The following is a 25,613-nucleotide window of genomic DNA, read 5'->3' on the forward strand; positions in this document are numbered from 1 at the left end:
GACTTTATGCGTGGGTTATGTATGATAAGTGGTGTGGAATTTGTGGACGTGTGGAGTGAGTTTGATAGGCGAAAGGATCTATATAAGATGGATGGCTTGCATTTTAATGGGTTCGGTGTAAGGAGACTTGAAAAAGTGTTGTTGAATGAAGTGTGTGCAGAATTAGGGAAACTAGATTTATTAAGGGGGGGAGGGGAGTAAATATGCAGACCTTAGGGAGGCAGTTGAGTGTATGAATGAGTATAATATGCCCAAGCGAATAAGGACAACAAATCAGAATGGGATAGTTAGTATAAGGCATCAAGGTAGGGTGGGGTTAATGGGGGTCTGAAATTCATGTACACTAATGCTAGGAGTATTAGGAACAAGAAGGAAGAATTTTTGGCCATGATTGGCACTGTCAGGTCACAGGTTATTGGCATTAGTGAAACTTGGCTGACTGTAGATGATATAGCTAGTGGGATCGAATGTGATGGGTATAGTGTGTTCAGGAATGACAGGGAGAATAAAATGGGGGGAGGAGTAGTGTTGATGATAGCTGATGAGCTGCAGCCAAGGAGAATAGAAGTTGAATTGCAGGATAGAGAAAAGAGCACATTTGAGGCCATTTGGTGTGAGATTGTGGCTAGCAGAACAAGATATTACAATTGGGTGCTACTATAGACCAGGTGATGGAAAAGATGGTGGAGATAGTATGCACAAGCAAATAGAAGAAATGAGTGGAAGGAGGGTAATTATTATAGGAGATTTCAACTATGGTCGCATTGATTGGAGTGAGGAGAGGACACACGGGGGGGGGGGGAAGGAATTGGATTTTATGCAGTTATTAAGGGATAACAATCTCGATGCATGCAATGGAAAATACTAGGGATCAGAGAGTGCTTGACCTAGTAATTGCATCTTAGGATTTGGCTGTAACAAATATGACCACATTTCCACCAATTGGTGAGAGTGATCATAGGCTCTTGATTTGGGAGGTGGATAAAGGTATGGAATTTACAATTAAGACAGGGTACATGTGGAATTATCGGACTGGTGAGTATGACAAGCTTAGGAGTTTGATTAGTTCAGTGCCATAGCAAGTACAACTGCAAGGACAAGAAGTCGATAGTGCATGGGAGGCAGTTAAGAAGTGTTTGCATGAAGCAATGGCTGACTGTATACCTAGAGTCCAAATAATAAATCAAGTAGGGGTTAAATGGATGAATAACACCATTAAGCTTGAGTTGCAAAAAAAGAAACAACTATGGGGGAAATTTAAGGAGAAAGGTGACCGGCAGGCACATGAACTGTATAAAGCGCATGCCAGAAGGGTAACGAGTGTGGTAAGAAAAGCAAAAAGAATTACGAAAGAACATTGGCCATGCAGGCTAAAGAGAATCCTAAACAGTTTTTTTGATATGTTGCAAGTAAAAGAAAAAATGTATATAGCAGAATGATTTTAAAGAATGCCGATGGTAGGGAGGTAACTGAATCAATTAATATAGTTGAGTTACTGAGTGAGCACTTTGCAAGAATATATCATCCAGGTGGTGACATTGCAGAAATGAATGAACCAGTAGATTATACGGGAAATGTGGTGAATGAAGTGGAGGTGAGTAGTCTATTGCATAACCTCAATGTCAATACATCTGTGGGATTGGATGGTATACCAGCTCGTGTCGTACGTGAAGCGGCTAAAGAATTGTCAGTACCCTTGACCATTTTGTTTAATTTAAGTCTCGGGTGTGGGTTAGTCCCAAGGGGGTGGAAAGAGGGGAAAATAGTTCCAATGCATAAAGGAGGTTCCAAGACTGCTGTTGTAAATTACCAACCGATTAGCATATCAAGAATCGTTGTCAAGGTCTTGGAGAAATTAATCAAGAAAAGAATACAGGATTGGATAGATGAAAATGGGATATTGTATGGGGGACAACATGGTTTTGTGAAAGGTAGATCATGCTTCAGTAACTTGCCCAAGTTTTATAACACAGTGACGGCTGAACTGAATAAGGGTCATGGATTTACAGTGATTCTACTGGACCTTGCAAAGGCCTTTGACAGGATACCACATGGAACTCTAATCAGTAAACTGGAGCAGATGGGGATGGATATAGGGTTGGTGAGATGGATAGGAGGGTGGTTGATGGAGAGATACCAGAGAGTGGTTTATTCAGGATTTGAGTCCAAAAGACGGCTTGTGACTAGTGGTGTGCCACAATGCTCTGTTCTTGGACCACTACTTTTCAATTTGTTCATCAGTGATATAGGAAAGGATCTGTGAGGAAGTGTTCACTTGTTTGCTGATGATGCAAAGTTGGGTAGAGCAATTGTGAGTGCACAGGATGTTAAAATTTTACAGGATGATTTGGATAGTTTGGAGGACTGGGCTAGGGTTAATGGATGTCAATTTAATATGGCAAAGTGTAAGGTTATGCATTTTGGGGTGAAAAGATTAGCATCAGTATATCACATTGGTGGAACCGTACTCCAGGAGATTGATGAGACCAGAGATTTGGGAGTGTTGGTAGATAGGGAATTGAAGTTTAGGGGGCACATTGCAAAAGTGGCTAAATCAGCTCATCAAATCACTTGGCTTCTGAAAAATACTTTAACAAGCAGAGACAAACAAGTTATTGTTCCTCTGTATCGAGCCGTGATAAGACCCCATCTAGACTACTGTGCCCAGATATGGGTGCCAGGGTTTCTTCTTGATGTGGAGGGGGGTGGAGAGGATCCAGAGGTGAGTGACCAAGATGATAGCAGGTCTGTGGAATGAACCTTATGAGATCAGGTTGAAGATTTTTGGGTTGCAAAAATTGGTCAATAGGTGGAAAAGGGGTGATATGATTGAGACATTCAAATTACTGAAGGGTTTCTATAAGATTAATCCAGACGATATTTTTGAGAATAGGACTGGTGGTGGGAGGACTATGGGCCATACATGGAAGCTGGGCAAGAATGTGGTTAGCAGGGGTGTTAGAGCTAGGTTTTTTACTTGGAGAGTGGTGAATGAGTGGAATAAGCTGCCAGAGTCTGTTGTGGGTTCTACGACCATGAATGAGTTCAAGGCGAGGTATGATAGATAATGTGTGAGTGTCGAATAGTTGTTCTTGACATGATGTTAGGGCCTCCCTCGATGAGTCTGTCGACTCCTTGCAGTTGCCAGGAATAATAATAATGGTAATAAAGAGTTGTCCCTTTTTAATTCATTGGTCCCAAACTACTCATCTGCATTCCTGATTGAAACTTTCATATGTTGCAATAATATTTAATAAAAATATATCTCAATCTTGTGCCAGAAATATGTCATTCATATTGTTTTTATTTTTACCCCTTTATTTAATAATGCAACTATGATGAAAAGAATGGCCTCTTTACCTTAACTTCCACCTTTAATTTGCAAATAATATATATTATTTGCTTAAAATTTTTTTGTTAAATTATATTTAAGGTTTATTTTTTGTGTATGTTATATCCTTTATGTTTAATATCTTATTATACCTGCTTTATATTTTAATTTTTGTCAGTTTTTTTTTCTCTCTTTACCAGAACATTTTGATAACTGTGAATAAATTTTTTTTTAATTTTTTTTTTTGCTTGTTTCTATACGTCTATTATTAGGAAAATACAATTACTTTTTAATATTGCCGCTGTCTGTGAGAATCTGATGCCCAGATACTATTTAATGCAGTTGGCCTTCTAATTAAAAAAAAAAAAAAAAATAATAATAATAATTCTTGACTCCTAGTCTAAATATCACCAAGATAAGAAATCTTTTATCTCTTTGCTAGTTATATTAAAAATAAACAAGTCAAGTGAGTTTGGTATCAATAACAGTACATTTTTGTTTGTCAAAATAATATACATTTGCCTCTTAATTATATTTGCAGATTTTTAATTATTTCTTGCCCATTAAATACTTCTTAACAGTAGCTTAAACTCATTCATTTTTTTAAAAAAATATATTTATATCTAGTTTGTTTCTTTCATCTTCTTTTATTTCATTAGTTGGTTGCCGCTATGATAAAGATTGCCTTAATCATGAAGCTTGCATTCTTAATATCTGCACAAGTAAGTTATACATTTGTGTCTCCATGAAACTTCAGGATAAAAATTGTATTTATTTTTATAGTGTGTAGCATTTAAAAGCAATAACTGCAATTTCAATTGTGAATGTATGTGAATATTTTAATCTGTAGTTAAAGATCTTATTAACTGCAGATAAATCATTAAAATAAGAAATTATAGACATTATATTTAATATTTTTGCATATATAGTGAAGCTTAGCTTTCAATATTTTTATTTCTGATATTATACATGGAGATCTTTACTAAATAACACAATTAGTTGAGATGATGCTGATTGATTGGAACATTCACAGCAATTCCAGTACCATCTAGGAAGGATGGAATTGAATGCTTATAAGGGTTCTTAAGCTGAAGGTGATTTGTCTAGCTTCATAAAAATGAAGGAGTTTTCTATCCTGGTTTTCCTTCTCCTGCCAAACAAATTGGCCAGCGAAAATGGAGCAGGCTGAATATTGGGTTAACCACCCAGTTATTCCAGTACACTCCTTGAGGGTGCATATCAGAAATTGATGACAGCTACTTTATTACTATCAGAAATTAGGTTTCTAAGAAGCCAAGTTACTTAACCATTGCATCTTATTTGTAAATGAAGATAGAATGGGATAAAATAGATAATATAATTTTCTGCACAGTTGTCTTTTGAATTGAACATTATATGCACAGATGTAGAGCATGTCATTAATGTTCTTGAGATGGTTTGAGGAATACTGTGAGGAAAGGATATATGTGAAATTACATAGCTGGTGATTATGACAAGCTTAGGAGACAATTTGGAGCTATAGCATGGAATGAGGAGTTGAGTGGTAAGGAAATAAATGCTATTTGGGAACTGACAAAGAAATATATAACAGCATCAATGTGTGAATGTATTCCAAAGGTCAAAAGGCTGAACAACATACGTGTAAAATGAAAAATGAGAGGATTAAGCATGAAATCTGGAAGAAAAAGGTACTTTGGAGGTAGCACAAGATGAGTAATGGTAACAATCTGTTTTGAAAAAAAAGTATAAAGAGCAAGCCAGGAAAATGATTTATATGGTAAGGACAACAAAAGTGTAGGACAAGCAGAAATGAGTAAAATCAGGCTGAGGAAAAACCTCATCAGTTTTTTGATATGTGGCAAGCAGAAAGAAGAATGATTATGGTAAGATGATTTTAATGGATGAAAGTGGGAGATTGGTAACTGCTGCAGAGGACATAGTCAAGGTATTCAGTGAGCAGTTCATCAGTGTTTCATCCTCATTGTGAAATCAGAAGCTCAAGTATAGAGAATGAAATAAGAGAAGACTTAATGGTGAGTGATCAAGAGATATATGAGGAGGTAAGTAAGCTAGATGTCAGTAAGACATTGGGCTTGATGATATATCATGTGTTTTAAGGGAATTGTGCAGGGAGTTAGTATCTGCCTTGGCCTACATGTTTAACAAGTCTTGCAATAATACAAGTCCCAAGGTAGTGGAAGGAAGGCAAAATTGTTCCACTTCACAAAGGTGGTGATAAGACTAAGGCAACAGATTGTAGGTCAATCTGTATATCTGGAATTGTAGGTAAAGTATTGGAGAGGTTGGTGAAAGATACAGAAATATGTTGATAACAATGGAATTCTTTATTATATAGTGAAATCTGTGGAGAATTCATAACTAAACATACACATGTAAACCACAGTTATAAAATTCTTTAATAAGTAAATATTTTGCCCTAAGTATCTTAGGACATCTGATATCCTAAGATACTCAGGATGAAATATTATTATTACTATTACTGACACCTTCAGGGAGTCCAAGGACTCATCATGGGAGGGCACATTACACTTCTTCACTAATACATCTCATCCTCTCCACTACTAATTAATTCTCCAATTCTGACACTGTTACCATCACCGCCATCTATCGCCCATCATTTACTCATCAAATATTTACTTATTAAAGAATTTTATTACTGTGGTTTATGTGTGTATATTTAGTTAATGGAATTCTTTCTCCTTGTCATTATGGGTTTGCTAAAGGGAGATCATGTTTTACCATCATACTTATGCTTATAATAAGGTGACAAATGTATGCACACAGTGATATACTTAGATTTCAATTCAATAATAAAATTAGACTGGGATATATTGGCCAAAGATTTTAATAACAAATTAAGCCGCCTAGTTTCACCAACTTGACTGTTGGCTTCATCTGGGCATACTTAAGGTAATAAAAAACAGCTTGAAACAGGTCAAGAAAGAAACATAAACGAGTACTAAACGTTATACAAATTCAAAAGATGCGTTACATCAAACACATGGAGCGTGTGTGATGTCAGACATTGTTATGCAAGTGCATTTTGTAATTTGCAGAAAAGTTAAATTCTGGTGTGCTAAGTGATCTTTATGATCTTTATCCATATGTCAGCAAGGATTATCCCTTGGTTCCTATTGAGGCTGCCTTTTGAATGGATTACCATAGTAGCTTCTTTGAAGTTTCGGTTACGAAAGTCTTCCTCTAAATATGGCATAGAACTTTTGTCCCATTTAGTGTTGTGATTGGTATTCGAGAAATGAAGGGCTAACCTGGAATTATCTTTTCTGTTATTATTAACATCTCCGATGTGTTTTTGTTTTATATTTCCAAACTTCTGGAAGTTCGTCCTACATAATTTAAACCACATGAACAAGGGATGTTGTAAATGCCAGGATGTTTGATCTTAACAAGTTGCAGACTGTCTTAATTGGTTTGAAAGTTACTCTTATTTCATATGGTTTGAGAAGTGTTGCAGTCTTCTGTGAGACTGTCGCAGCATAAGGAATGACAATGGAAGATTTGTATTGATTTTTTTTGGGTTGCTGTTGGGAGGGGTTGGAGAAAAGTATCTTTTGAATTAAATTTTTGGATACCTGTTGTCTTTGAGGGTTTCTGATATGTGAGTTAATTCATCCTTGAGAGTTTTCTCTTCTGTTATGATGTGAGTAGGTCTATTTTTGAGCATATGTATGATACTCAACTTTTGAGATATATGGTGTGAAGAAGAAAAGTGCAGATACCGGCCAGTGTGAGTCAGTTTGCGGTAAACCATTAGGTTAATATGTCAATCCACTTGTTTTTCTTCAGTTGAAAAAAAATGTTTTTTTTTTCGATTGAAGGTGAGTTACCCAATCTCATACAGAGGTAGCAGGGTTTTTTCTACCAGAAACTTGGGTTTTTCATCCTGCATACAGACAAATAGGCCTTGAGTAAACACACAATTTAAAGACAAAAACTACTAGTGTTGGCAGGCAGTAGATGGCATTGGTGTAGATGAAGATGATGGTAGTGGTGCTTCACTGTGGTGGAGACAGAGAGCTGTAGAGTAGGTGCCCTCCCCCAGCGAGTCTTTCAATTCCTTAATTATTATTATTATTATTATTATTATTATTATTATTATGTGACACAAGAGGTGTCATGTAATGATAATAATAGATTTGTGCCAGCATAAGGAAATTGGCTGTAATTGGAATAAATTTTCTTGTAGAAATAACTTGCTATTTTTAATCTGTTGTTTCTGAATTCTTCCCCTTTAATTTTTTAGTTGGTTGATCCATATTTTGCCAGTAAAATTTTACCATTTTTTAGCTAGTATTATATTCCAATACTTTTATTTATATTGGAAAATATTAGTATAAATATTTTCCAGTATACAGTTAATAGTATTGTTAATGCATTATTAGCATTCCACATATACTTTCTGATCTCTTTGCTTACCACTTTATTGAGTTCACAATATTCAATTTTATTATTATTATTTTTTTTTTAGGTATTCTTGCTCTTGAACAATAATTCTCATTTTCTTAATAGCCTTTCATTATTTTTGTTGAAGAACTTCTCTTTTTTTCTCTTGAGTATTTATTAATGTTTTTTGGTGTGTGTCATTCCAAATGTGAATAGCATTCTAAGGTTTGGTGTGGATTTGGAATTTTTAGCAGTTATACAGATGAGAAACAGTGTCTTGAGTATCAAAAACAGGTGCTGATTTTTTTGGAACTTGAGTTGAGAAAGGCTAGAGTTGTAAGTTAGTCCAAAATGAGAAATTTGATATCATTAGTAAAAGGAAGAGAAGTAACATAGTGACTCATAAAAAACCACAACAGTGTCCTAAAATATTATGACTAAATTTAAAGTTATTGGAAAAGTAATAGCAGGGATTTTGACTGCTAAATCACATGAGAGTTTGTGATACCAAAATAGATGATCTCAGACATAAAATGAAACAAACTCAAGGTAAAGTAATAATAGTCTGATAATGATTATTTGTTGTATAATGTTCTGGATCAATTTTGATTGTAATTTCCAGTTTTTACTACAGACATGCTTTTCATATAAAAGTTTGAATATACATACAGCAGTTTTTGATTGTTATTTCATATGTATTGGACCTTATTATTATTATTATTATTACGTGACACCTCTAGGGAGTCCGAAGACTCATCGAGGGAGGGCACCTACTCTACAGCTCTCCGTCTCCTCCACTAGATCAACCAACTACAATGAACCACACCAACACCATCTATTGCCCATCACCACTAGTATTTTCACAGACAATCAGAAACATCCATGCCCACGGCAGGATTATTTACTGAAATTTCAGATGTAATGGTCTGATCCATTACACCTACCTGATGAAATCAATGCATTTCATGAGTAATCTGTTAAAATGTTAAATACAGTGGTACAGTGGTTCTCAAACTTTTTACCTCTGAGCCCCACCTGACAAGAGAAAACACTGTCAGCCCCCCCCCATGGTTTTAGTTAATAGTTTTCATCATACTTTCTTGTTTTCACACTCTAAGTAGCTTCTTTCCCACCACTAGTTGAAGGAGCACTGGTATCTTCATTTCTATCACTATTCAGGAAATGCTTCATTATCAATTGTTCATAATCAAGTCAACTTTAAGAGGTAAACAAATCAGCACAATTGCACTGAAACAAGCACCAATGAGATGTCATTAAGTTGCTGCTTTCAGCTGAGCTTGTATAGTGCTGCCTGGAAGAGGATGCAGCTGCTGCTGAACTATCAACACTGCCTCTGGCACACGTGTTTTATAAGTGTGAGTGAAGAAAATAATTATTAGTTATTTTGAAATTCATGATAATTAAAACCTGTATCATCAAAAGTTTTTCTTTCTGTATTTTTATTTGTTGTTATTTTTAAAAATGATTTAGGGCAGTTTTAATTTTTATCTGTAGGAAAGAATGCCATGCCCCCCCCCCCCCTTTCAAGCTATTCATGCCCCGCAGTTTGAGAACCACTGCTTAAATAGATTATCCATATTTTATAGGAATAATCTGTTTGAGCTTTGGCATTCTAATAGATTGTTGTGCAGAAAACAGTTTCTATTTGACATCTTTGTTTGTGGTTTTATACCAGAAGAAATAGTTCTAAAAATTCTAATAGATTACCTAGATATATCACATCATCACTTTTAATATCAGTTATATATTATGAATTAAAAATTTTTATACAGTGGTTTTATGCTGTCTGAAGTTTTCAGTTAATAGTAATAAAGTTTGTCACTGAGCAGAGTATGTTATACTATTTTAAATTAAATACATGCAGCTAATTTATAATTACGATATTCACTTTATAGCCATATATTATAGTAAATAATAAGTGGATAATAATAATAACAGTAACAAATGATTACTTGGAGGAAAAAAATGAAGTGAACAATATCGTAAACAATATTCATCATTTCTCTGTCTGTACAGATCATAACTGATTTGCATTATTTTTAAATATTTATTTTTCAGATCTTTGTGAAAGTCCTACTGCATGTGGAACCAACACTCTTTGTAGAGTAGACCAACATAGACAGCACTGTTCTTGTGCCCCAGGTTTTACTGGAAACCCTAATATTGCTTGTAACAGAAGTAAGTGTTTTATATGTTATTATGATTATTATTATAATATTTGTATCTGTGGGAGATCCCCACTAATCATAATTCACACAATACCCCTTAATGCTTTAGAATGGATATTATCAAAAAGTTTTATAATGAACCACCAGGTATTCTTAAGGAATGTGCATAACAGTTAGTTATACCCTTCACCTGGTTATTTAATGAAAGTCTTGCAGTGGGTAGAGTTCCAAAGGAGTAGAAAGAAGGTGAAATAGTATCACTCCACAAGCATGGTTCTAGGACAGAAGTTTCCAATTATGGTCTGTATAACTAGAATTGTACTCAAGGTGTTGGTGATTGGTTAGAAATAGAATACAGGATTGGGTTGGGTTGATGGACATAGCATTCTTTATCATGGTCACCATGGAATTGTAAAGGTAGGTATTGTTTTAGCAATTTACTTGCATTTTATGATAAGGTAATAAGTGTGTTAGATTAAGGAAAAATTATATACAGTGATATTCCTGGACTATGAAAAATGTTTGAAAAGTCGGTGGTAAGGAAGATGAAACTGAAATATGAGAGGAAATTGACCCCTAAGATCCAAAGAAAATCCTAGGGAATTTTTTAGATATGTGGCCAGTAGGAGGAGAAATGGCTGTAGAAGAATGATATTGTGGAATAAAAATGGGAATAGAGTGACTGATGCAAAGGACATAGTGGAATTGTTCAATGAACACTTTATTGCAGTATTTCATCCTGGAGGAGTCAGTTTTAATACTAAAGGGATAGGGCTGGTTCGAGGTTTAGAGGTACAGGAGGAGAGTGTGTTACAAATACTGAGTACTCTGGATGTCAGTAAAGCTGTGGGACTGGATGGTATTTCACCATGAGTTTTGAGAGAATGTGCTAGGGAACTGACAGTGCCTTTGACCTGGCTTTTCAATGAAAGTCTAGTTGCGGGAAAGGTGCCCATGGAATGAAAGGAAGGTATGATAGTGCCATTGCATAAGGGCAGTAGCAAACTGGAAGTGTCTAATTATAGGCCAGTTTGTGTGTCATCAGTAGTTAGTAAGATCTTGGAGAAAGTAGGAAAGGACCGTATACAGCATTGGGCAAATGAGAGTAATGTTGAGTCAACATGGATTTGTGAAGGGGTGCTCTTGTTTTAGCAATATGCTAGCATTGTATGATAAAGTTACAAGAGCATTAGATGAGGGAAAGGCATGTACTGCCATTTTCTTAGACTTAGCAAAGCCATTTGACAGGGTGCCACATGATAAGCTGATATTTAAGTTGCAGCACATGGGTCTGGATGTCAGATTGGTCAACTGGATTCAGGATTGGCTGTCTGTCCGATGGGTATCAGAGAGTTGTGTATTGTGGGGAAGTTTCAAGTAAGCAGAGGGTTATAAGTGGGGGTCCCACAGGGCTCAATACTGGGACCTATATTGTTTAACTTTTATATCAATGACATTGTCAGTGGATTGAAAGGGGATATTCAGTTGTTTGCGGATGATGCGAAGCTGGGAAGGATTATTAGTAATAGTGCAGATGCGGCAGCCCTGCAAGAGGATTTGAATAAGCTAGATAGATGGGCAAATGAATGGGGGGTTTCGGTTTAATGCAGCGAAATGTAAGGTCTTGAGGTTTGGGAAACATCGATGGGACACTGCATACTCTATGGGAGGAGTTATACTGGAGGAAGTAGGGGAGACAAGAGATCTGGGGTTGATGATTGATAGAAACCTGAAATTTAGGGGACATATTGTAAAGGTGGTGAAGGTAACACGGAGGATTGCTGCAATAATGAGAAGGACGCTGACCTGCAGAGATAAAACAGTTATCATTCCATTGTATAAGTGTACTGTGATCAGACCACACTTGGACTGTTGTTCTCAGATTTGGTCCCCAGAATTTGAAGGGGATTAATTAACTGTGGAAAGGTACAAAGGCGGATAACAAAGATGGTTTCAGGACTGTACAATGATAGTTATGAGGATAGGCTCGAGGTTGTGGACTGCAGAGTTTGGTGGATAGAAGAAGGAGAGCTGATATGATTGAGACTTTTAAACTGTTGAGAGGTGGTTACAGGGTTGACACTGGAGAGTTCCTTCACTTAGTTGAACAGCATGAAGGAGTGATGACAAGAGGCCATACCTGGAAATAATGAAAGGAAACTGTGAGCAAGAGGTTGAGGAGTGGTTTCTTTGCATGGAGGGTGGTTGAACCATAGAATGCTGCATTGCCTGATAGTGGTGAGAGAGCGAGAATGGTCAATGAGTTTAAGGAGTGGTATGATAGACTTTCTTAGGAAGGACCTCCCACAATGAGTCTTTTAACTCCATGGAGGCCTGAATAATAATAATAATAATAATAACTGCAGAGGATGAGAATAGATAAAACATTCATTAGTGGATTGGAGAGTGGTTATCTGAACAATACCAGCAAGTTGTATATGATCGAGCAGTATCTCAAAAAAAGGAGGATAACCAGTGGGGTGCTCCAGGATTCTGTTCTTGTGACCCTTCTGTTTAACTTGTTTGTAAATGATATATCATGTGGACTGACTGGGGATCTTCAGTTGTTGGCTGATGATGCAAAGTTGGGGAGAAGTATAAGTAACACTTCTGATACCATTTCCCTTCAGGAAGATTTGAATATGCTTTCGACTTGAACAAAGGAATAAGACTATAATTTTACTATTAATAAGTGCAAGGTGCTATGTTTTGGAGTGCCTTATATTTCTGCACTCCAAAACACAACAAATTGCAAATCGGTGGTACCATACTGCAGGAAGTGGATGAGATTAGAGATTTCGGAGTGATGGTTGAAAGTTTAGAGGGCATATTGCAAGTTCTGCAAACACTGCACATCATAGTGCTGCCATGATAAGAAGTACTCTAACATGTATGGGTAAGGAAGTGGTTGTGCCACTGCATAAAACACTCATCAGATTACACTTGGACTATTGTGCTCAGATCTGGTCACTTGGTTTTCAATGTGATGTGGAGACATTGGAGAGGGTGCAGAGGCAAGTGACTAAGACAGTATCAGGACTTTGGAATGCTGGCTATGGAGATTGTGAAGAAATGTAGATTGCAGAATTTGGTGGATAGGAGGAAATGAGGTGATATGATCAAGACATTTAAGTTAGTGAGAGGATTGTTTAGGATTAATTTAGATGGGATCATAAAAAAGAGTTGAATGAGAGAGGGGGGGGGAATCTGAAAAAAGTTTAAAGTAAAAAAAAAGAAAAAAATTTACTATTTTCTAAGGAAATAGTAAACAAACTGAAGCCCTTCCACGTTAAAACACCTAGGATATATGGAGCACCAAAAATTCACAAACAAGGTACACCCTTACACCCTACTGTGGATAGTATAAATAATCCCCACATACAAACTAACTAGACATTTAGCTAAGCTATTGGTCACTCTCACAAACAATTCTTCCTCTTTTGTTAGAAATTCTACCTATCTAAAAAATATTTTTAAAAAACTATACCTTAAAAAGCTCAGACATAATGGTGAGTTTCGATATCACTTTTCTATTTACAAATGTGTCATTAATTGAAACCTTTGATTTACTAAAGTCACAATTTCTGCCTGATATGTTTTAACTATTTAAATTCACAATACATGCCAGATATGAATAGGGAAAATATACAAACAATTAGATGGGACAGCTATGGGCTCCCCCTTTTCTCCCCCTTTAGCCAAACATGGAACACCTGGAAAAGCTAGCTATCAATACAGCCACTCTCAAACCAACGCTTTGGCTATGCTAGGTTGATGATGTGCTTGCTATTTGGCCACATGGTCCAGACAGATTGGATACATTCTTAGTGCATTTAAATGGCCAACATCCAAAAATCCACTTTATAATAGAACTATAAGCTAACAACTGTCTACCCTCCCTTCCTGGATACACTAATCACATATCTTCCAGGTGGTTCCTTATCATTCTCAGTTTATAGAAAACCCACACAAACAGGGAGATATTTACACAAACAATCACACCATCACCCATCCCAACAGTATGGTATCCTAAAAATGCTAACCCACAGAGCAAGAGCAATTTGTTTAAGTGACAGTGCTCTTACTGTTTAACTTGCTCACTTATGCCATACCTTCTTAGCCAATATAATCCCAATAAGATTGACAAAATACTAAATGCTCCCCAGAAATCCCCCCCCCCCCACTGTCCACCCCAATAGTCACCATCCCATACATTAAAGGCACATCGGAAAAGATATCTAGAGTGCTCAATAAACAAAACTTTGCACCGTATTTGGACCATATGTCAAATTGGCTACTCTCATCTGTTCATCCAAGGACAGCATCTCTCCCTTATCACATCCAGGTGTCTACGAGGTACTCTGTTTGTGTGATCAAGCTTACTATGGTCAAACAGGAAGAACTGTGAACATCTGCCTCAATGAACATAGAAAATACATCTGGCACTATCGCTATGGCAAATCAGGTCCAGCAGAGACCATGCTTTGGATATCCCTGTACACACGATCAACTGGAAGAAAACTAAAGTACTGCACAGAAGCTTTTATAAGTCAGAGAGATTGTTCTTAGAATCAACGGAAGGCTTGAAACATACTCTGAACCTCAACAAGTATGGCTGTATAAAGTTGCCTAAAATTTGGAAGGCAGGCATCTTAAGACATAACTAATACCTGTTATCTCTCATGTTTTTTATTTTATTTTATTTATTTTTTATTTTTTAACATAGAGGGTGCCTAATTAGTACTTTAGTCTTTGTGTTGTAGCTACAATTGTTCTAACTAATTCCATTGTTACACCAGATTGTTGTTGTCTCGCACACTGTGAAAAACTGTTTTTTGTGCTCTGAAGATGCTGGTTAGAACACCAGTGAAGTATCAGCAATAAGTCAATAAATTAATTATTTACTTATCAGTCTGTGTTCTAATATATACTGTCAAAATTAATCAACATATATGATGAACACATAAGCCTTTCTACACTCTCAAATCTGCATTGATGGTGAAGACATGCCCATCACTCAAGACATCCTTGACTCCTTTCAAAAGCACTACAAAAATCTGAAGACAATAGTACAGTGGGAAATTATAACTCTTAGAACATTAATGGTTCATATCCAAGATGGGCTTGACAGACCCATTACAGCATCTGAAGTTACCACAGCCTATAAAAAATTCCAGACAAGAAAATCCCCAGGACCTGATGATCTAGGGATAGAACTTTACTGTGATGCCTGGTATTTTATTCTTCCCATTCTAGTTATACTGTTTAATTCTTTTCTCTCATCAGGACACATACCAAGTGAATTTGTAACAAAAATGAGTCATTTTGTTTTGCTCTCATTTTCTCTTTCAATTTTATCTCCAACCATACATGCTTGCTCACCGTCAACACTCCTCACTGTTTATCAATGTCTGCTACATTCGTATCAATTTCGTTATTCTTACCATCGATTGTTAAGTTCATCAACACACTCATTCACTTTTTGAAAACTTTCTACCAATTTTTTGCTGCTCTTTTACACTGTCTCTCTATCAGATGAGCACTCATCTTTCTCATAGCATCCTTGCTGCAAACACTTTCAATTACCAAATACAGCATTTAAATGACACTTTGTACATACCCTCTTTCCATCTGCCTTCAATATCCATAATTTATCTACATAATTGAACAAATAAATATAGCATACCTCACATTTCACTAAATGACTAAAATCAAAATTAAACTCCTGTAAAGACAAAGCTGCTGCCATCTTTCCCATTGCTTGTTACTCTACTCTACTCGAAGTTTAATGATTTTTTTAAACAAACTTAAACAAACAAACAAACCCACACACACTAGAAACACTGCAAACACACAACTTGTACCGCAACTCTTACTCACAATTAATTATTCCAAAAAACTTATCTGAAAAAATGGGAGCCTTCTATATACAAACCTTCCAGCAAAACACCACCTGGTCTAAACATCATTTGGCCTGTACTTATTGAAAAATTATTTCTGTGCACATAAGAAAGTTTGTCATTCATATGCATATAAGTTCTATTTTTAGTTGTTTCTAATATTAAGAGATGAACTTCAGCAGTTATTTTGTTTTCTAAAATTTATTTGGCTCACTTATATACTTATTTAGAAAATAATGCTTGTTTAACCACTTAACCCAACAGCCATATGGATGAAATATTTTAATTAATTTATACTTGGTATCCATATTATTTCAATAGAATTCAAATGTTATTTTAATTTCCTTGGGCACTTCATATTCATGTAATTATTGATGAGCAAACACTTCAAGGCTAGTAAGGGAGTTGATTCGACAGCACCACTAGCATATTGAGTTTTGAAACAAAGGTTCTGTTTCATATTGATGAAGTGCAGCACATGCATAGCTTGTCAGTTTTGCAATTTTTATTGCTAGATTTAGCTAGTTATTGTTTCATGTAAGATTGCAAACTTTAGGTATATTTAGTGACATTTGACATTCATAGATCTATGTTGGCTACATATGTGCAATTCAACATCTGTAGAAGACAAATAATAGCATTCACTGATCAAGATGTGTTAATTAATTTTGTTTTTATCAGGAAAAAATGAATAGTTTACTGCTATATATTCTGGGACAGGTTAATTAGGGTTGTAGTTTTAATATTAATAAGTGCAAGGTGTGTTGCATTTTGTAGTGAAGAAATATAAGGCTGTGTACTATACTGATGGTACTGTACTGCAGGAAGTGGATGAAATTCAAAATTTTGGAGTGATGTTTGACAGCAGACTGAAGTTTAAAGGGCATATTGCAAGTGTTGCAAAGGCTATGTACATCATAGTACCACTATAATACAAAAGCATTCTAACATATAGGGATAAGGATGGAGTTGTGCCACTGTATAAAGCACTGGGCAGACCACACTTGGACTATTTTGCCCAGATTTGCTCACCTGGTTTTCAGTGTGATGTGGTAACATTGGAGAGCATCCAGAGAAGAGTGACTAAAACAATATCAGGACTCTGGAATACTGGCTATGGAGAGAGAGATTGAAGAAATGTGGATTGCAGAGATAGGAGAAAACTAGGTGATATGCTAGAGACATTTAAGCTAGAGCAGAGATTCTATCAGATTAATCCAGAGGGGATTATTAAAAGGAGTAGAAGGGAAAAGAGGAAGAACCAGAGGCTATTCCTGGAAGTCGTGTAAGAGTGTGGTGAAGAGGGATGTGAGGAGTAGATTTTTTACATGGAAAATTAACAACATTACTGGAATATGTTGTTAATGCAGGGAGTAGTAAGGATTTTAAGATTCAGTATGAGAGATATGTTGTCAGTTGAATGAATCTCCCATGATGAGTCTAAATGAAGGCTGTAATAATAATAATAACTGTAGCATTCTTGAATCCTATTTAAAAAAAAAATTCACTGAAATATTAAAGTAAGTGCTTGTGTTTATATATAGCTGGAAATTTAGTGGAACTGTGATAAATATTAAATGATGTCCAAATTTGTATACAGTTGAGAAAAAAATGTTATCAGAATAATAATAATAATATATATATATATATATATATATATATAAGAGCAATATTGAAAATGAAATTGTTAATATTTCTAAGTATTTTATATGACAATTAGAACCTTTGTATTTTGACATTAACCTGAATATTAAACTACTACTGAATTGTGATCAAGATTTTTTGTTGTTGTTTGTGATAATATTTCTAATACACTTTTTAATTTGAATGATGCAGTTGGACAATTCCACTAAACTCTAATGCTTATAGCTAAATAGCTTGGACATAAATAATTTTAAAATACAACACTGTTGATCTAAATAAAAATATATATGAGGAAGTAATTATGGAACTAGATGTAAAACTTGTAAAAATACAAAAATAATTTGGTGATAGGTCAGCAGTTGCTTATCTACATTAAGCATTAAAATAACAAAACAAATAAAAGAGGACACATAAAAACAGAAACAACAGTAAGTGATAATAGAAGATAGAAAAGTAAAATTGGATTAAAATTTAAAAAACTAAGATAAGACAGATGAATTGAGAAATGCTCTGAAAGTAAAATCTCTTTAGAATAAGTCAGGAATTTTTAATGAATGAAGAGTGGTTGTAGAAACAAATGTGAACTGTTTTGTACAAATGCCTAAATTAAAAGTAAAAAGTAAAATAGATATTATTTCTGGGAAAACTCCCATGTTACTCCTCTAAAATAAACTATTATTTTAATGGCTAATATAGCCTACTTTCATTTAGGAGTGCTCTTTTTTTACAATGTCATTGGCTCTTTATCCAAATCTTAGGGCATTACTGAAGTGTTATAAAACTAATATATGAAGAATAATATAGGAGGAAAATTTGGACATACCTTTTTGGATGTTGTTTTCTGTCTCCTTATCCCAGTGATGTTCCTTCATTTGCTGTCAAGCTATTAAAGGAAGGGTTTTTTTTGGGGGGGGGGGGAGTGGGGGTAAAGTAATGTGGATGAATTATTTGAAAAAACCCAGGTTTTTTATATGTAAATTATTTTTTTTTATTAAGGGTGGGTAGAGAGCATTTGGGAGGGGGGGATGAGAGAAGGATCTGAAAATAGATATTATTTTTTAGAGGAAGAGGAGGGATTTAAGGGAAAAAGTCAGGGGTGGGAGTAGCGGGGTGTGAGCCATTTTGACAGGCATTATCTTCGGAACTCTTGGGGGAAGTGGAGGCTATGTCATGTAGACTAGGTGTTTCTATCTTTGGTGTACTTGTGTTGCATCCTATTGGTCGGAGTTGTGACCTAATTTTTATGTTATGGAGCTTTCTACTCTCGGAGATTATGTAGGGTCGGTGGACATTTATTAAGTTTTTATCACATTTTATGGCTATCGTTTCTGATATTCTAAGCATTGTTTCGTTGTCTTGTATGTCTAATATTATGGCCTTGTCGATTTGCAGGGTATGTTTTTGTTCAAGGGACTTCTATTTCAGTTTTTCCTATACTTTGTATCCCATTTTTCTTTTTGTTGTTCCATTTTTTATTGTTTAAATGTTCTGGAATAGTGACTAGAAAGTTGTAGAAAGTTCTAGAAAGTGACTGTAACATCCCTATTCCAGAACATTTAAAACATGAGCTAGGAAAAGTAGTTGTTTAAATATTTTGATTAAAATACCTATATAGTATTATGTTATATAATTTAAAGATCTTTCTATTGTTTTAATATTTTTATGCATCTAATTTTTTAATGAGCAAACTTTTTCTTCTTCAGCATTATATTTTTGTTTTTCAATGATTTTATTTAAACATTGCTAAAAATGTGAACATAATTGAATTTTTTTTCATCATCATCAGTGCCCATAGATCTAATGCCCATTGGTGTCTGATGCAGTTTTCACCAATTCATCAATGGGGCCACATTATCTCCCTGTGTTTTATATAACTCTGAGTAGTATCTTGTCTACCTCTCTCCCTCTCTTTCCCCCTATTTCTTCCTATATATATATATATCCTATTTTGTTAACCTTTGGAATGTCTTGGTAAAGACATTATGACAATATCTCTATGATTATATTGCCTTTACTAAGTTTGCAAAAGTTTTCAGACAATGAAAGTTCATTGAAAGCTTTATATTTTTTAAAAAATGTAGATTTCTTATTTATCCTACCTACATTTTTTTTTTAAAAATGGAGTAGTGCCCTATATTATTAAATGCTAATAATGTTGTATGATTTGATTATTAGTTCTACCACCATGTGTCACTAAAGCTGATTGCCTGCAAAACTATTATTGTCTTGATGGAAAATGCAGAGGTAAGATTTAGTTGACATGCTGCTAAATATTAATTTGAAATTAATGTTTGATTTGTTTCAAAAATTGCTATTCAATCTAGATTAAATCCATACATTACTTATTAATAAAAAATATATATAATGATAGTAGATATTTTTGATTTTCTGATTTGTAATTAATCATAACAGCTCCATCCAAAATTTTAATAGCTAACAAGAAAGTGTATCATTTTGTTTTAGTGGATTGTGAGACAGATGCTAACTGTGGTGCTGGAGAAAGATGCTTCAATAACCATTGCTTAGGTAAGGTTGTTTAATGACAACATTAAAAAAAATTGAATTAAAAATACATATACTATATATGTGTGTGTTTTAAAATATTTGCTTTAAAAATTAATATATATATATATATGCATGTAAAATATTTAATTAATGGTTTCAAAATTAATATGAGATTAAATCTGTTAAAAAACAAAACATATTCTTGTTCACTGAATTTAACATAAAGGATGTGTGTGTGTTTAATGAACTCATTGCCAAGAGTGAATGGTTTATGGAATGAAAGTGAGAGTGGAGAGAAGAGATTGTGTCGGAAATGTTTCATGTGGAAATGCAAGAAATGTGAGTTGGATGGGAAGCGTGAGAATGAAGTAACTAATATTAATAATGTAAGGCAAGAATAAAAGTGTTATGTGGATGGAGTAAGCCATAATACACAAAATATGAATAAGAGTATTAAAAAAGTGACTGAAGGTAATGTTTGTGAGTCTACTGTCTTTGTATGACAACTGAACTGAGAAGGACCATAATTGCAAATGCGTCAATGAGAACATTGTGTAGGAAGAATGGTGTATAGTTTATAGATATATGGAATGAATTTGATGGACAAAAGGACTTTTATATGTCTGATGGACTGGATTTGAATGGTTTTGAAGTTTGATGTTTGGGGAGAGTGTTGTTCAGTGAGAGGTTGTAAATGCAAAATTAGGGAAATTAGAGGTATTGGGGAGGAGAAGCAGTCAAGTGTAAGTTCAGCCATCCCTATGATAAATGATTATGTGTACAGAAATGATTTGTACAGAAATGATTATGCAATGCTGTTTCAATGCTGAATGCAGTTTCACATGTTTCAAATCTGAATTGTTTGGTAATGACACTATGCAAGGGTGGCTCAAGCAATGTTAAAATTGTTAAAATAAAGGGTATTGTACTTTCAGGAAGGTTAGAGGAAATAGAACAAGAGATGGGGGTTTTTGTTGATGATAGCTGAATTTCAACCAACAAAATTAGACATTAAGAATGATTTTAGTTCTGTGGAATGTGCTGCCCTTTGTAACAGTCTCCTATCTTATGTGTTTCCCATGTAATACAATCCATAGCTCTTCAAAGTAAATGTGAACTAGTTTCTTCTCATCCATCTGTGGTACTAACATTGGTTACTAAGCCTCTCATGTGTGTGTGGGAGGGAGAAAAATAGGGAATTTCAGGAGGAATAGTAGTTTGGAATCACTTTATGTGTGTGTGTGTGGGGGGGGAGGAATTGTCTTAACAGTTCACATCATTATTAATCTGCATGTTTATGTTTGTTTTGTATAAAGGTTTAGAATAAATTGAACCCATGGTAAAATCTTTATATATTCCCTTTTTCCTTTATTTTTCATGTTATTTATTTTTGTTGCAATCTTTCTTAATATTGAAAACTTACAGAATATACTAAGAGGAAATATAATGTTAAGAAACAGAACAAAAGAAATTTTATATTCATTGCCCAGTTGATTTTCTTTTAACATAATTAATTTATTTTGTAATGAATGAGTGTGAAGTGGTAGCATAACTATAATTATTAAACAAGTTTGTTGAAATAGTAGTATCAAGTGAGAAAATAATAACAAGAATAAAGTGTATTGCATAAAGTATATTGTGTGATAAAGAGAGTATATTAGTACTGCCATAGAAAAGATAGAAATGGGAGGTCAGTTATTTATTTCTTATCCAAACACAAGTAGTACAGTAAGTAAGTAAGTGGTACAACATGATTTACAACAAATTAGGATACATTACAATGAGATCAGCTTAGATTTGGTAGGTGAATTATACAGGGAATAATAATTAAATATGAAAGAAAGGAAACTATACATAACTTATATACAATAAACATGGTCAGATGTTCTGGCCATGTTTATTGTATATAAGTTATGTATAACCTGTCCTCCAGTATCTTGCACAATCAACTGCTCTTTCTGTGCAGGATATAAGGTCCTCTTTTGCACAAGGTGATGGAAGAAGGGGACAAGAAAGAAGGTGTTCCATGGACTGGGTTGTCCCACACTCACAATTGTCTGGGCCAGTGAGGTAGCCCCATTTGATGAAGTTTTGTTTGTAGCATCCTGTCGTCCAGAGTCTGTTGAGGCTTTTTCAAGTATTCCAGTCCAAGTGGGCACCACGTGAAAGATGTTCGGCTGTTGGAATACCAGTATTATTTTCAGGATATAGTGCAAGCCATTGTTGAAGTCTTGTCTCTGGGAGGTTTTTAGGTGGTTCAATAGTTGTCAGGAAGCTATGTCGGGATCTTAGTCTTTGGGGCACTGTGGTCTGGCTGAACAGTGAGTGGTGTTCATCATTCATTTGTCTGCTTCTTTCATCAGCTGAAAATGCAGATCTTCGAATTGAAGGGGGTGCAATACCAACCAAAGCATACAGGTCGTCTTTTAGTGGTGTTGGTTTCAGGCATCCTGTAATTAATTAAGCAGCAGCTTTCATTCAATGCTGGTATAAGTTTTTCAGCATGGCAGGATCTGGACCATACTGGGCATGCATATTCAGCAGAAGAATAGCAAAGGACCAAGGCAGAAGATCAGTGTCAGTGACTCAGCACTAAGTAGGAAAATATTCAGAATATCATATTTAATTAGGTTTACACCTGTGCTGATAATAAAATAAAAAAAAAAATGCAAATTAGTATATTGCATATATTAATAACATGTTCTTTGGAGAGGAGCACTATAAGAAAACTAATTTGCAAATACAATGTAAGCTATGTACATAAATTATCTTTCTTATTACTTTTCAGCTTTATGTCGTAAAGATGAAGACTGTCAGCAGAGTGAAATATGTATAAGGAATCGCTGTCAAGGTAACATTTGTTCTTCAACTGAAATATATACGAGGGTGGTCTGAAAAGTTCTCGCCCTAACAATGAAAAAATGGATTTATAATTTCAAAATTATTTTTAATTTTCAACATAATCTTACTGATACATTTATTCCAGCGATGCTCCAGTTCCATTATCCCATCCCATACTGGTTCTCATTAAGATCTGCAAAATATCCCCTCTACAGCTGCAATCACCTCTTGATTTGAAGAAAAATGCTGACCAGCGAGGAAGAGGTTTAGTTTTGGGAAGAGATAGAAGTCAAAGGGAGCCAACTCTGGGGAATAGGGTGGATATTCCAATAATTCAGAGTGCAGATCCCTTAATTTTCCCACTGCCAAAACACCTTTGTGGACAGATGCATTGTCCTGATGAAAGATGATTTTTTCCTTCTGCAAACCAGGTCTTTTCTCATGAATTTTTTCATCTAGTCTAGTTAAAAGATCAGAATAATATTCCCCGGTTATTGCTTTACCATTTTCAAGATAATTAATAAACAAAATTCCTTTAGCATCCCAAAACACCAATGTCATGACCTTTCCTGCTGATGGAACCAACTTTGTCTTCTTTGTGCTGAACAACCAGCTTCTGTCCACTGTTTTGACTGCTATTTGGATTCTGGTGTGTAATGGTTCATAGTAATAAATCGATGCACAAAATCACTTTTATTCTTGTTAAAATGCTCGAAACAATGTTCACAGATTTTCATGCGAGTACATTTTTGATCTGCTGCGAGAAAGTGCGGCATCCATCTTGCACAAAGCTTTTTCATTTGCAATCTTCATGTAAAATATATCTTACACAGTCTTTTGAAATGTCTATAGTCTTAGAAATTTCATGCACTTTGGCTCGTTGGTCATCCAATACCATATCGTGCACTTGATCAATGATTTCTGGTTTTGTTACACTTTTTTGGATGTCCTTCACATAGATCATCTTCAAGGCTGGTACTGCCATGTTTAAACTCAGCAGCCCATTTCTTAATTGTCAAAAATGAAGGAGAAGAGTGCCCATAAACTTTTATGAACTTAGAATGAATTTCTTTTAGCATTAAACCTTTTTTTACAAAGAATTTTATAACTGCACGATACTCAATTTTATCCATTTCAAGGGATAAAGACAACACGTTTGCTTCAGACAGCAAAAACATGTTGTCTTTATAAAACAAACTACTTGATAGAATGACTTGCAATTTCACATGGATGCTTATGACAGATGTACCAACTTGGAAAAAAAAAATCTTGTCGATAGTGTTGCTATCTATGGGCGAGGCCAAGAACTTTTCAGACTATCCTCGTATGTGTGTATGTATTTTTTTTTTTAATCATTATCATAACATTTCTGAGCTGCATCCTCAAGGGGTGTACAGGATACTATGATAGTGCATGCCTCCAAATTTGTCCGTTATCTTTCAAGACTGTTTACTGGCTTCTTGGATGTTTTTCCTGGCATTCTGACCTCAAATGCCTGTTTTGCTCACCTTTCTTATTAGAGTTAGGTGATCATACTGCATGAGATTAGCTCTGTACATATATTCCAGAATGCTAACAATGTCAAGCTCCTTCCTAAATTTCTTATTTTTAATAAGATTCTGCCATCGATGCCAACTGTTCACTCTCCTGATTTTTCTCAGAACTCTCATATATGTGGTCTCCAGTCTTTGAACAACTGTTTTATTTTTAACCTTGATCCTAGATCCATGAGTTAAAATTGCTCAGAACACTGTGTTTTATATATATATACAGTTAGTTCAGTGTTTTGACTCATTTCTCTCTTATTCCATATAAATTTAGTTAGTTGACTCCCTATCATACCATCTTTGCTTATTCTTTTGTCTCACCAAAATTTATGCCTAAATAGTTGAAATATTTCACTTGTTCTGTGTTTTCCATTCAGCATCAGCTGATATCTTCAATGTTCTTGCCTATTTTCATAGTCTGTTTTATTTTATTGTTTTTTATAATTGTAATTATTGTTTGTTGTAATTATTCAGTTTAGTTAAGAAATCCTGCTGACCTGTAGATTTATTTATGATTGTAACATCATCTGTAGAAAGTAAAGAACTGACATTAACATCTCCAATTGAACATCAGGTTAATGGCACTTTCCTTCATAATCTGATCCATATAAATGAATAACAGGGTGGGTAGCATATATCGTTTTACACCTATTTTATATCAAACCATCTTCCTTTCTCTCCTTAAATTCTAACTACTGACTTACAACTCAAAATGTGGACAATTTATTACTCGATACAACATCCCATTTATGCCATATGACTGTAGTGTTTTAAACAACTTTTCTCTTGGCACTTCATCACATGTCTTTTCCAGATCTATAAAACTTAAATATAATCCTTATTATATTCCCATAATTTCTCAACTGTTTGGCTTAAAGTGAAAATCTGATTCTGATAATCCCTATTTGGCACAGCTTGTTCTTCCTCAAGTTCCTATTCCACAATTTTTTTTTTTTTCACAAGCATTTTTCTATAAATCTTATTTAGAACTCAGTAGGAAAATTTTCCTATAATTTTAACACTTATTCTTTTCCCTTTTTATAGATGGGCTCCATGAGGCTCTACTCCAATCATCTGAATTCAATCTTCTGATTTGACTTTCTGAATTATGCAATGCAGTTACTATAAAACTTTTATAACTCCATATAAAATGTCCTCCTTGGGAGAAGGGACGACATCAGGTAACACTGAGCCCAGTGGAGTCTAGAGGGGATAATGCTGGGTATAGAAA

General features: G+C 34.9%; 1 protein-coding gene across 1 annotated transcript in view; it reads left to right on the forward strand.

The window, feature by feature from the left end:
• The window catches only part of LOC150101923 (uncharacterized), a 1,001,066-nt gene that overhangs the window by 628,751 nt on the left and 346,702 nt on the right, over window positions 1-25,613 (forward strand). Inside the window, exons 89-93 of the mRNA XM_090399931.1 lie at window positions 3,991-4,053; window positions 9,836-9,955; window positions 19,665-19,733; window positions 19,953-20,015; window positions 22,783-22,845. Coding sequence (XP_090256057.1) covers window positions 3,991-4,053; window positions 9,836-9,955; window positions 19,665-19,733; window positions 19,953-20,015; window positions 22,783-22,845 — 378 coding nt within the window. The remainder of the gene's footprint in view (window positions 1-3,990; window positions 4,054-9,835; window positions 9,956-19,664; window positions 19,734-19,952; window positions 20,016-22,782; window positions 22,846-25,613) is intronic.

The sequence above is a fragment of the Typopeltis vanoorti genome, chromosome 11, assembly GCF_054136105.1.
Source record: "Typopeltis vanoorti isolate ZY-2024b chromosome 11, IOZ_Tvanoo_1.0, whole genome shotgun sequence".
NCBI lineage: Eukaryota > Metazoa > Arthropoda > Arachnida > Uropygi > Thelyphonidae > Typopeltis > Typopeltis vanoorti.